The following is a 13,296-nucleotide window of genomic DNA, read 5'->3' as shown; positions in this document are numbered from 1 at the left end:
TGTCTGTGATTAAAGGGTTTTGACATTCTAATTTCATTTAGGCTTTAGCCTTCACACTGTCATTTGGTCACAAGCCACAACATGGGGCAACAACAAATCAGTTTTAAGTGTAATTCTACAGGCAGGATCTTTTCTACCCTAAGACACAAATGGGAAAACATGAGTCTCCGTATTAGCAGAATCACAGCTGTTCCACTAAGGCGCCACTAGAGGTCTTGGTAAACAGACTTTCCCAGTTACTCTGAAATTTAAACCAAAACACTCAGATTATTTGAAGCCATGTGTATTTAGGGCTCTTAATCTCAAAATCAGTCGAAACTGAGATAAGTCCAGCCAAAATACAAAGTACTATAAGAAAGGTAGAAAGGGAAAAACACCCAAACAACCCAAGAACCAAACAAAAAAACAACCGAACAAAAAAACTCCACCCCAACAACAGGTTCTTGTAACACTAGTTCTCGTCCCTTTTGAATATATAGTGGTTGGATTTGGGGGTAAAGAGAGACAGCTGAGGAACCAGCTCATAGCTATCTTTTGTACCTATAACAACAGAGGTTCTGATCCATGAAATCTGATAAAAAGACTGAAGTCTGTGACTACCACAGATAAATACTTTACACCACAATTTTAGTAGCACACTGAAAACTCAACTCAAGCATTTTGTAGGCAGCAGATTTGTTTACACAGCATATATGCAGTAAAATTCAGCAGTATTTATCTTAGTTTTCAAATGAAATTGTAATTGGTAAAAATGTTTTCCTTGAATTAATGTCTCCCTTAAACTAATGCAGAATACACAAGGCAATGATTATAAGAAACAATACTGTTAATGGCTAGCTAAAATATATTTACACAGTACACAATCTTCCAAGACCACAAAACCACCCAGCCATTATGCTTTTTACTCAAAACTTATTCTAGCAGGAAAAACCATCTTCCAAACAGACTCTTTTTTAAAAAAGTATTTTTCACGTCCCAGCATCCACTTACACTAAACAATATGGGGATTTTAAACTAATTTGCTCCCAAACACACTAATACCTCAGGACTAAACTGTCAACTGCGTATGTGTACCAGCTTGAAATTATAGAGCTGCTAACAAATCTTTGACAAAATCTGGAAGTCATGCACTCTGAGAACATAACTGACATAGTAGAAGACCAAAAGAAAAATTTTGCATTTCCAAAATCTTCTGAAGAATACGGCTAACACAAACACCAAGTTGTTATCATCAAGCCAGCTCTCTTGATCCACTAAATAGACGCAAGTAGAGACAAAGATAATATCAAAACATAAAAGTTAACCATCAGATAAACATCCTGCCCTAGATTTAGAACATGCTAAGGAGCTGGTCTAACTTCACAGCCTTTTGACAGAGAGGTTAGAGAAAAGTCTGACCTTGCTGAGATGCTGGAATAAGGACCTGTTGTGGCTGAGACTGCTGCTGCACAGTCTGCTGTGGCTGAGGTTGTGTGTGATGATGGTGGTGATGATGCTGCTGTTGTTGCTGCTGTTGCTGCTGTTGCACTTGCAACAAAAGTTGCTGTTCTTCTGAATGGAAGCCATCTACAGCCTTGGACTGCATCAATTTGTTCTCCCACAGCTAGTTTGGAAAAGGAAAGAGAAATCTCCATGTATCATTTTTACTCAACAGGATTTTTAACAATATAAAGACAGTATTCCAAAACTGAATTTTCAGTTTATCTTGTGCTGCCTATTTAGCCCAAAAAGCCCTCAGGAAAATACAGACTGAAGAAAAAACTCCAGACAGGTAATGTTTTAAAAGAAGAGGAACCAAATATCCCATAAGAATTGTCAGTCCAAACATAAGTTTTAACATTCTTCATTTATCCAACTGCGGAAGATTTGTAGTAGCCCTAACAGAAGTATGAATAGAGATAGAATGGTAATTTTAAAGTAGACTCAAGTTTTCATTTCTCTACCTTCTCCCTTTCTTACCTCTTAAATCACAAAAACAATTCTTTATGTTCTTATTCTTTCCTCAAGCCATTTCTTCTTGGAACTCCTCAATAAAAGCTGCTCAAAGACTACTGTCTTACAACACAATTCAACAGAAACTAACAGTATACCGAAGGTAATACCTCTGTATAAGCATTTACATAGTTTCTATCACAATACCAAATTCAGCTTCTCCAGCCCTTCAGTTCTTGGTATCAGCTGACATGTCTCTGAAGAAAAGCAGCTCTTATAAACAGACAGCAACACAAGTATTCCATAATACAACAAAGTCAAAAAGACTACAAGGAAATAAGGCTCCTGTCGTGGTTTAAGCCCAGCTGGTAACTCAGAACCATGCAGCTTCTCGCTCACTCCCCCCAGCTTCTTCCTCCCCCTGATCCTGGAGGGATGAGAAGGAGAATCAAAAGAATGTAACTCCCAGGGGTTGATCAGTAACCAAGGTATAACACAAAACTGCTACTGCTACCATCAATAATAATGATAAGGGAAACAACAAGGGGAGAGAATACAACCGCCCACCACCTGCCGACTAATACCCAGCCTGACCCGAGCAGTGATGTAGCCCTTTCAGGTAACTGCCCCCAATTTATATACTAGGCATGACATGCTGTGGTATGGAATACCCCTTTGGCTAGTTTGGGTCAGGTGTCCTGCCTCTGCTTCCTCCCGACTTCTCCTCCTCCCTGGCAGAGCATGAGACTCAGAAAGGCCTTGGTCAGAGTAAACATTACTTAGCAACAACTAAGAACATCGGTATTATTAGTGCTGTTCCCAGGCTGAAAGTCAAAACCATAGCACTGCACCAGCTACTAAGAAGGAGAAAAATGATTGCTACTGCTGAACCCAGGACAGCTCCTTAAGCCTTCCTCTCGGATACACTGTCCCCTTCTCGGTTCTTCCCTCATTCAACCTGTTCTGACATCATTTGCAGAACATGCCTGTGACACAGACACCACAATGCTTTCCTTACAGTGCACACTTCATTATCACCCAAGCAAGATCATGGTTTTACGGAAAAATTCTTTACCTGTTTCTGTCTAGTCAAAGTCAACATCCCTTTCCTACTCCATCCATTTTTTAATACTTCAAAAATAATAAGAGCACAGGATGTCCCTCTCTCTGCCAAAGTCCTTATTCAACAACTGAGGTAAGTGGGCACCCAATTTCCCAGCTTCCTTTCACTTTATTTCTTCCCTTTTTTTTCTTCCTTTTCTCTTGCCTTTTGAAGGGGTTCTTTTACTCAGGAAGAACATGAAGAAAGCCATAGGAGACCCACTAGGGCTCAGTTCAACATCCTCCCTTTCTTTTAAATCCTTGGTAACAGCTCAAACCCACTGTACGCAAAACAATTCTGAATCTAGGATTTTTGGAAAAGCATGACGTACACAATGCAATTTATTATGTATCACCCTCCAGAAACAATACTTCTGCAAGCCACAAACCATACATGCAAAAATCTGACAAGGCAACTCCCCTTCTTCAAAAACCTAAAGCAGAGCAGGCGTTTTACTTTTCCTGCAGAGAAACCTTAAGAATTGTCTGCCTCGAAAAAAAGACGTATTCTCTGCTCCTCCTTTTTTTTTTTTTTTAAGATAACAACATTTTGGGGACACATAACCCACTGCATTTGGATGCCTGCTGGTAGTTTATACCTAAAGTTCAACACGACAGGGAAAATAAACAAGGTGAGCAGATCTCTCTATACATCAGTGTAGTTCAAATTATACAGGGCTACAGATACGCAGATTAATGCAATGCTCCACTAACCAAAAATTAATATTTTTACTGTGCACAACAGTAGCAGAGCCAAAAAAAAACAACCGCTGCATCGGCCTATTAGAAAAACCTTTTAAGTTGCAACTTACTGTTTTGAGTTCCATAAGAACTTGTTCATCCACTCCTTCATCCAGGAAAACTTCTCTGACATCATTGATGACATCTTCAATTACAGACCTGTACAACTTAGGCTTAAAAAAAAAGAAACTGATCAGAATTGTTTTGAAAGAAACTTATCATTGTAACATTAAAATAAGATTTCCCCCCACAAAAAAACCCTCTGAAAACTCTATTACAAAATACACTGCATGTTTCTGAGTAACTAAAATATCCAAGGAGGCATAAATCAGCAAGAATAGCTCAAATGAGGTGAAAAGGTAAGGTAATGTTTGCTACCTTTCATGACATAACTACAGCATGAGTTTTCAAGCCCTGAGGAGTGTAACTCAAAACAGAGAAAACGAGATTGTTTTCCATCCAATTTGTTACCTGCTCACCGATGTACACACTGAATATTCAAAAACATTTGCATGTGTGCAAAATATTATCTAAAAAAATGTTAAAAATTCAAAAGGATATTAGACAAATACAGACAAAAGAAAGTTGCTAGTGCTTGCTAGCTCAACAACTATATATGGCTCAGAATGATCTCAAGCTCAGAAACACTAAAGGTTCTAAAAACTGGAAGTATTCACGTGAATGTGCTATTCTTCCTTACACATCTGCTTATAAAACTACTGAAAAAGCTATGTAGGGCTAGACAGACTTCTGTTTTCCATCAGTACCTACATTTTTACATTATAAATTTTTCAGAGAGACTATTGTATTATATGGATTTTAGGCCTACACTGTCAATGGTGACCTGAATTGTCAATTCACTTAAGCTTGCCAAGAAAAACTGTGGAGTTTCCACTCCTAAAGATACTCAAAAGCCATCAGGACATGGTTGTGGGCAACCAACTCCAGGTGGCCTTGCTTACGCACAGATGTCGCAAGATGACCTCCAGAGGTCCCTTCCAACCTCAACCGTTCTATGAATTTTAAAATGCAGGTACAGTTTTAGTAAGAGAATATACATACTTAACCTGATCAATTAAAGCACAAAATTTAATTCACAGGACCAGAAGATAATAGTACTAAACATGTTCAGTACCTTTTAAACAGTACAGCTTGGACCCCTCTCATACATGTGAACCTCAACACGTATTTTGGTTGGGTTTAAATATCCATGCTATCTAACTGCAAGGCAGCACTATAAGCTCTAAATTAGGGTTGACGAATCTGCAGCCTGTGAACCATATATATGTCACTGACCAACACTGTTGCTTGGGATGGGGGTAGGCCATTTTTAAGCTCACCTGAAAGTAGCTACAACTTTCTGTAAGCTGACCTCTTCTTCTATAAAGTTAGGTAACTTCCTGAAGGAATAAATCCCAAATGATGCCACACACAAGATATGTTGTCTATATGCAAAACAATCACGCTGTGCTTGTGTAGCAGGTTTGGCACCCCAGGAGGGCTGTGCCTCCAATACACACACAGAAACCCTCCACCAAGCACATGCAGTTAGCCCAGCAGTGCTGGAACTGCGTAGATTTACTGCACACACTTGAAACATGTATTTTATGCATAGTTGCGTGTTGCCTCCCAGAAGTGTTGAATTTGCTACATATATTCTAAAGATTATATTGCACATGTTAGGGAAATTATTATGCTTATGTTATGGAATAATGGAGGGCAAATAACATCACATAACGTACTAGTCTGGGACAAAGCTGAGTGGCCAATAAGCACAAAAAAAAGTTGAGTATCTTTACATTAAAATGGTTAAAAAAAAACCAAACCAACCAAAAAAAAAAAGCCCACCATAACAATAAGAAAACAACATAAAGGAATACATTGATATTAGATGGGTAGAAATTAACCTATTTGGAAGCCTGGAACTAACCACTAAGCACTAAGTCTCACAGCTGCATAGTGCATTATGTCTTTAGTATTTAAAAGAAACTCCAACTGGGGCATAGTCAAGTGACTTTTCTTAAAAAAACCCCAAACAAACATTAACAACAAACAAAAACAAAAGCCCAAGGGGGAAAAAAAACCAGTAATAATAAACAACCAGTAACAAGCCACTCTGCATAACTGACCCCACATCAGTATTTTGGCAAGTGACATGCTATCAGCAACCTTTTTTCGTTTTCTTCATTTTATATTTCATCAGTTTGCCACTTTTCAGCTTTAAAACATGCTGTTTCAAATCAAGTAACTGAAGTGTTAGAATTCACCTTTTTGTTACTTGTCTCACAAAAAATTCTAGCCCTAAGCAACAGTAAGTTTGCCATCTTTGAAAACTACATTTACAGCACCTATGTTCAAAACTTCTTCAAAAGAAACAAAACATGCCAGACTACTTGCATACTTTTTTGTTTCAAAACAATACAGCATGCTCATGTTATCTGGGCTTCAAGTGCAGAATTAACTATGTTTATAGAGACATTTAAAACAGACTTTCAAAGCCTATTTGAGTGCTATCATTTTAAATCTGCATAGTCGCTTAAAAATACCAAGCACCATTAACAAGATTATTTTTCTGCTTGGATTTAATTCATAGCAGATGCAAAAAGGCATTTTACTTAATGATATTAAGTCCTATTATTTCTATAATGAAACAAATCGCATTAAGCTTTAACGATTCAACTAGCACAGAAATGCTACTTAACCTATTCCATATATTGTTCCTTATTCTATCAAAAGCATCTGCTGTTTAATGCCAAAACCACATTCAGCAAATAAACATGCTTAACCTCTGGCACGTGATTTACTTTACTTCAGTCAACAGAACTACATGCATGTCTGAAATTACAATCAAAATTCCTGCAGGATGGAGACTGCATTTTCTCCTTCAATCTTCCTTTTTTTAAATCCTCTATTAGGTCCACTTTCCTAACAAAGCAGATTTTACACAAGCAGACCCTAAGAATTTCCCCCAGCAGTTACCTTCTCCTGTCTCCATAGTCAGGCATTCTTGTAATGTTTATTCATTACAAAGCCTCCTCAGTCTATAACGCCATAGGAAAAAATATCAACATGAATGTTGATATTCATACAACAAACTGACCCTACAGTCCTACAGTCTGCTTGGGAATGTTTCCTTCTTTTCCTGCTTAGTCAGGGGAAAAAAAAACAAATTTAAGTAGCTTTATGCTGGTTTCCAGTGCCCAGCATTAGCATAGCAAGACAGCAGAAAGACAGGTTAAGAGCATAGATGTTCATTCTGTCATTGACACAGCATCCTTTTGCACAACTTCCAACAGCCTGAGCAAGCAGCTAAGCCCCCCAAAAGACAACAGCACCACAGGGGTGCAGTGACCCTAGTGCAGTGCTTAACAAACCCACCAGCAGTTCCCACATGCATGAGTCTCTCCACATGACCCACACAGCGCACTGGATATAAAGACAGGTCAGAATTTTTGGATGCTGTTCTAATCACGCAGTATCCCAATATATGATAGTCATGGCTGTATGCTTAGAAACGAGGGAACAGAGAAGAAAACATCTGCACACTTGAAACAGTGTCTGTCTGATTTTACCTATACATGTTTACACAATACTCAGAAAAATCTTGTCCAGTTGAAAACATTCCCTTGTGTGCACTCCTACTGAACTTCCAGCCCAGGTGAATGCAACACCTTTCACAGAGGGAAGAGCAATGACTTCAAGAGCCATCCATAGTGGAATTTTGAAAAATATCACAGGATGCTCTTTTCCTACTTCAACAGAGGTGAATCCAGGAACATTACAGAACACCCTTGAGCCCTGGTCTTGAAAAGGATGCACACTGTACGGTTTTAGATATGCACTAAATGTTGGCTTTAAGCATTATTTGTATGTTCTAGCTGTTTATACAAACCACCTAATACTGGAGTTGAATGACGAAATTGTTTTCATATATTGCTTACTCAAAAAATAAACATGGTAACACAATTACTGAACAGGTCTGAAGATGGACAACAGGTGAGTTAAGCTTTCCAATAAATTTCTGCATTCAGTCAGCAAAAGCAATGAGAACATAATGGAAACTTTAAAGATTGCTATTAAAATAATCATGCTTTCATCTGGTTTATATTAAAGTGCCTCCCTCATAAAAGTACATGGCTGTAAATTTCAAGCTCTTTTAAGAGCAAAATACTCAAATCACTCTTCAATAAACACTATTCCAAACACTTACTATAGATTAAAGACAACAATTAAAATTCCTGATTTATTAGATACAACCACAAACACATAGAAAAGATCTGAAATCTAATACTTCTCCCTCCGGGAACATAAGGAAATGATTATATTTCACTTTCTCTATCTTGTAAAGAAAATGCCGAGTATGGTGAGACTGCTACACACACACACACTCCAAATCCAAGGAGAAACCAGCAAGCTATTTTAAGAAATGCCACATGCCTTTGGGGGCTTACACTTCCTACACTCCTCCAGTTCAAGACTACAAAAACTGCATCTCTTTGTAATTATTATCACAACACTTGGGATTTCAGCAGTTTGGGTTTCCAATAACCAACACGTTATGGAGAGATATACCATGGCATTCTTTGTGCACTTGACAGTAGTTTGTCTCTGGTTGCTTCTGCAGTTATCCCTGAAATATCGCTGATCATTCTATCTGTACAGTTACAGATGGAAATTAGCTACCTGACTGTTAGAGGAGCACACTGTAAAGTTTTAGTCACAATTACATCAAAGATGTGCATAATAAGACTGTAAGCATTAACATATTTATATCTTGCTATGAACTTTCACAAGTAAATTACCTCTGTCACCTACAGAATGTTATACTGCATATAACTTAACATCTTGTATTTGTCCTTTATTAGGAAAACCAGATTTCTAGCAATTCAGACTTGACCAGATAATGATGTGGTACTGTTGCCACATTAGGCTCAAAGTCTAGCTTCCTAAAGTTTTCACTCGGTTGCAGTATTTCAAAATGGTCCTGTTCATCTTTGGTAACCCTAAGGTAAACACAGTGATCCTTGCTATGGAATGAAACTTGAATATGACAAAGCTGACCACACACAGTTGCATGGTTTTGCTACTTAATTCAAAATCAGACTAACGTATACCTACTATCTGAAGCACGTTTGGTTTAAGCTTGGATTTTGCTATTCCAAACTCGATGCTCAGACACTTTCCAAGAGAACTTTACAGAAGTTATGACAGCACAGAAATACAGCCAAGAGAAAGCAAGTCCTAGTAAATTGCTGAAGAGAAGATATTTACAATACTCTATAGATTATTCAAGACATATATTTTGCTTAGTACTAACTTTGCCAAAAAAGAAAAGCAAGCCCTTCAAATTAGTGTATGAAAATAGATCCTTTTCTTGTAATAAAAAATATAAAGCCAGAGATTTATAAACAAAAGGACATCTAACAGATTCAGATCGCACACATTCAACATGCATCCTACTAACTGCCTTGCATAATGGCTGACTACTTTGCTAACATGACCTGATAAAAAACGTGATGAAGTAGCAAAGCAGCGCTGCTACTTTGCAATCGCATGAACCTAACTCACAGGCAAGTCTCTAAAATTTCAGATCTGGAAAGGAAAACTATGCTGCTTTCCATTCTTTTTTTGCATACTGCTTTGCAGAATACCAAATATTGCAGGTAAACTAAATACTAGCGAAAATTCTAAAACCCTTCCCTGCCTAGACTGTAATAAAAATATTTGTACACGTTAAGTCACCAGAAATGCACAAAAATCATTTGAGTACTATCTGTGGACCCTGAGCCACAGACTGAACTTTAATATTAAATATTACTTGTAGGTCAACAACTGTAGTCAGACCTTGGCAAAGCACCACAAAGTAAGGACCACATCTCTCCTTGATGCACTGAGTAAGGACCGTTTAAAATCTTTCTCCCATCCAGAAAAAAAAAATAAATAAAAATAAAAAAAAAAAAAACCAAAACCTACTTGGAACAGCTTATGGGGGCATTGCCATGTGTGCTAGCAATATGCTGTGGACAAAGAACAAAAAAAAAATAGAAACGCACCAAAAAAAAAAAAAGGGAAAAAGTAAAAAAGGCAAACCGTTTCAAACGCACAAGTGGGTGAACTGTCTTTGTGCAATGCATAAAAGCAAAGAAAAGCCCATTTACACCGGCCAGGGCGGGCAGAAAGCATCACTGCTCCGCAAGCCGCTGGCGACAGGGACGGGCGGCGCAGATGGAAGAGAAACCCGGCGAGAGCCTGGCCGTGATGCGAGGGACCGGCCGCCCGTCTCTCTGCCTCCGCCGCGGACGCATGCACCTCCCAACCCGCGCTCCGCGGTTCGCTCCCTATTTAAAGGCTGATGTGGTGTTTAAATGGAGAGGCGGTGACGTGGGGCTGGAAAGCACCTTCCCATCCGAGCAGAGTCTATATTAGAGAGCGGCAAAGCTCTATATAAACAGGGCAGCCACAGGGAGGAGGAACACAAGGAGCAGGGAGGCAGGAAGGCAGGGGGAAGCCATGATGGATCTGAGAGCCACAGACAAGGGGGCCGAGCCCGCCGCCAGGACGCCGGGTTTGTCTCCTCCAGCGCTTCGGGGCGGGGGTCGCGGCCGGGGGCGCGCCAGGGGGAGCGGAGCGCGGCGGCCGTGGCCGGAGCCCGCGCAGGGCTGTGTGACTGCTTGTTGCAAACCTCCGTGAGCACAAGTGCAGCAGCGAGCCACCCGCCACGGTGCAGAAAGCACGAGAAGGGATCGGGGAAAACGGGATTTTTTTTTTTTTTTCTTCTTTTTATAAATAAATACTGCCTCGCTCCTCGACCGAGGGAAGTTGAGGGCTTTCGATCCGGCTGGGTTGGGATAAGTGCTTTACAACCATCGTCTCCTTCTTACAAAGCAACATAAAATGGCTCCAGCGGAGCCCGGGCGGGCTTCAACGACACCACAAAACCGAAACCTGGCTTGGGCGCCCCTTCCCCTCACCTCGGGACAGCGGCGGACCGGGCGGCAGCGCCCGCGCTCTCCCGCCGCCCGCTCCGGCTCTCGCCCCTTCCCCTGGCGGCTCCCTCCGGCGGCAGCGCCGGCGCCCCCCGCCCTGCCCTTCCCCTCCCCACCGGACCCCCGGCCCGCGGGCGGCGGCCCGGCCCCGGCCTCCCCCGCGGGGCCGCCCCGCCGCCCCCGAGCCGCCGCCCCGCGCCCCCGCCGCCCCTAGCCCGCCGTCCCCGGCGCCGCTCTCTCCCTTCCGCCGAGGCGGCCGGCGCCGGGCGCCACAAGTTGTCTGGCCGCCTCGGGGGCGAGGCTGCTCCGCGCCCCCCCGCCGGAGCCCCTTCCCGCCAGGGGCCGGGACCGCTCGAGGCGGGCGGGCGGCGGGAGGGAAGGGAGTGCGGGGGAGGGGGGCGGCGGGCCCAGCGGGCCGCACCGGCCACCTCCGCCCACGCTGCCCCGGGGCCCCCCTCGCCCCCCGACCCGGTCCTTACCACGGGGTTTGTGTTAGTCGAGCTCGCCATGTCCCGAGCCCCCCGGGACGCCCCCAACCGCGGGGGGGGGAGTCGCCCCTAAAACAATAAACCTGCCTGGCTGCGTCCCCCCCAGCGCCCGCGCGTCCCCGGCTCACGGGCTGCCCCGCGGCCTGGCCCGGCCTCTCTCGCCGGCCCTGGGGCTGCAGCCGCCGCCGCCAGCCGCCCGCTCTGCCCGCTTCGCCCCTTTATATAGCGAGAGCCGAGCAGCTGCGCGAGCGGCCAGGGCGAGAGGGGGACGCGGGCGGGGGGAAGGGGGGGCGAGGCACCGCGAGAGCTGCGTGCGAGACAGCTCCTCGCAAGGAGGCGTCACGTGAGGCCCCCGCCCCGCCGCCATGACACCTACCGAGGCGGAAGCAGCCGCACGGCGCAGGGCTGCGGGATCCCTAGCGACCGGCTCTACCGAGGCGGAAGTGCTTGGCACCTCCCCGCCCCGCGGGAGCCCCGCCTTTTCTGCGTCTGACGTCACGGCGCGGGCTGAGGGGCTGCCCCTCAGTCCGCCGCCGAGTTGAGGTTGCGGGCCGCCGGGGGCCCGGGCGAGGGGCTCGCAGGGGAAGGTGGTAACTCGCCCGGGCTCGGATCTCCTTGCTCCACGGCAGTCGAAACCCGCAGCCGTCTGCTTCAGGACAGAAATGTCTCTTCCTGGCCTACAAGAAGGGGGCGTTAAGCCCTGCGTGGCCCGGTGAGCGCTGGTGCCTTCTCTCACATCCTCTGTCTTTATCGTGTTTGTCTGTGGCAGCCTGTGAGCAGCATGTAATACAGAAGTATCTTTTCAACCATTATTCCATGAAAGTTAACTTAACCACTTCCACTTTCACTTGGTCCTTAGTATTACTTTTCAATTCCACTCATCACTTAGATCTCCACCATTAAGTCACTTGGGTAAATTCCTCTCAAGCATAAGTGACAACATTGAATTCTGACTGGGCATACACAAGGGACAGCAGGATACATACCTTCAACACAGAATGTGGTGCAGACTACAGTTGCTCTGTTACCTTCAGCCTGCAGTCCTGCCTATTAATTAGCCCAAGTAACAAGTTCAGGAATTCCTGTCTGGTACCTTGTGGCAGGAAGGATTTGTTAGTGGGTACAAGAGACCTGTCTCTCCCATTTCTCCAAATCCTTAATTTCATCAGGAATGAACCCCTTCTGGAATTCAGACTTTGTAGAGGGTTGTGACTGGTTTGCCATGGGCCAGCTAACAAAGCCACTGTTTACTGTGCATACTGCTGGCCCAGATGACAAATCTAAGAAGTTCAGCAGACTACAGAAGTCTTACCCAGAAGGTAAGACCTGTGTGCATAGCCCTGTCACAGTTTCTTGGATATTAATATCAAGTTACAATGCAGCACTGCAAACCCCAAGTGCCTCTAAAGAATATTGTTGTGAACAAAATCAAGCCCTCACAAGAAATGCCCCGTTGAGTCAAACTAATGGTCCATCTAATTCATGGCAATTCAGCTGCTGCTTAGGGAGAACAAGCAAGTTAGTTGCTTGGCGGAGTCTGTTAACTTTGGTTTTCCCCAGCATCACAACTGCCTGCTATATCAATTTTAGGGGATTTACTTAATCCAGCTTTTTTTTTTTAGACTGGAGTAATGTACATGTTTGGTATAGAATCATAGAATCATTTAGATTAAACCTAGTTCAAACTAGACTCATCTAGTTCCAACCCACTACCACATGGGACACCATATGCAGGGGTGTAGTGACACCCTGTTGTTCAAAGCTCCATCTAACCTTGAAAATTTCTAGGAATGGGGCATCCACAACTTCTCTGAGCAACCTGTGCCAGTGTTTCACCACCCTTACAGTAAAGAATACTTTCCCGATATCTAATCTAAATTGACCCTGTTTTAGTTTAAGCCATTTCTCCTTGTCCTGTCACTACATGCCTTTGTAAAAAGTCCCTTTCCAGCTTCCTTGTAGGCCCCTTTAGGTACTGGAAGGCTGCTATAAAGAACTCTGGAGCCTTTTCTTCTCCAGGTTGAACAAGTCGAACTCTCTCAGCCTGT

General features: G+C 43.5%; 1 protein-coding gene across 2 annotated transcripts in view; it reads right to left on the bottom strand.

Annotated features, from left to right (window-relative positions):
* GTF2A1 (general transcription factor IIA subunit 1) overlaps positions 1–11,475 on the bottom strand; it is a 28,062-nt gene extending 16,587 nt beyond the window's left edge. For both annotated transcript variants that reach the window (XM_065685915.1, XM_065685916.1), the window contains exons 1-3: positions 11,240–11,475; positions 3,846–3,947; positions 1,399–1,603 (exon numbers count right to left, since the gene is read on the bottom strand). In XM_065685915.1, coding sequence (XP_065541987.1) covers positions 1,399–1,603; positions 3,846–3,947; positions 11,240–11,269 — 337 coding nt within the window. In that variant the 5' untranslated portion in view covers positions 11,270–11,475. The remainder of the gene's footprint in view (positions 1–1,398; positions 1,604–3,845; positions 3,948–11,239) is intronic.
* Positions 11,476–13,296: the final 1,821 nt, after the last annotated feature.

Source organism: Lathamus discolor, chromosome 6 (genome assembly GCF_037157495.1).
Source record: "Lathamus discolor isolate bLatDis1 chromosome 6, bLatDis1.hap1, whole genome shotgun sequence".
Classification (NCBI taxonomy): Eukaryota; Metazoa; Chordata; class Aves; order Psittaciformes; family Psittacidae; genus Lathamus; species Lathamus discolor.
The sequence above is the reverse complement of the archived record's forward strand: the minus strand, read 5'-3'. Positions and strand labels throughout refer to the sequence as shown.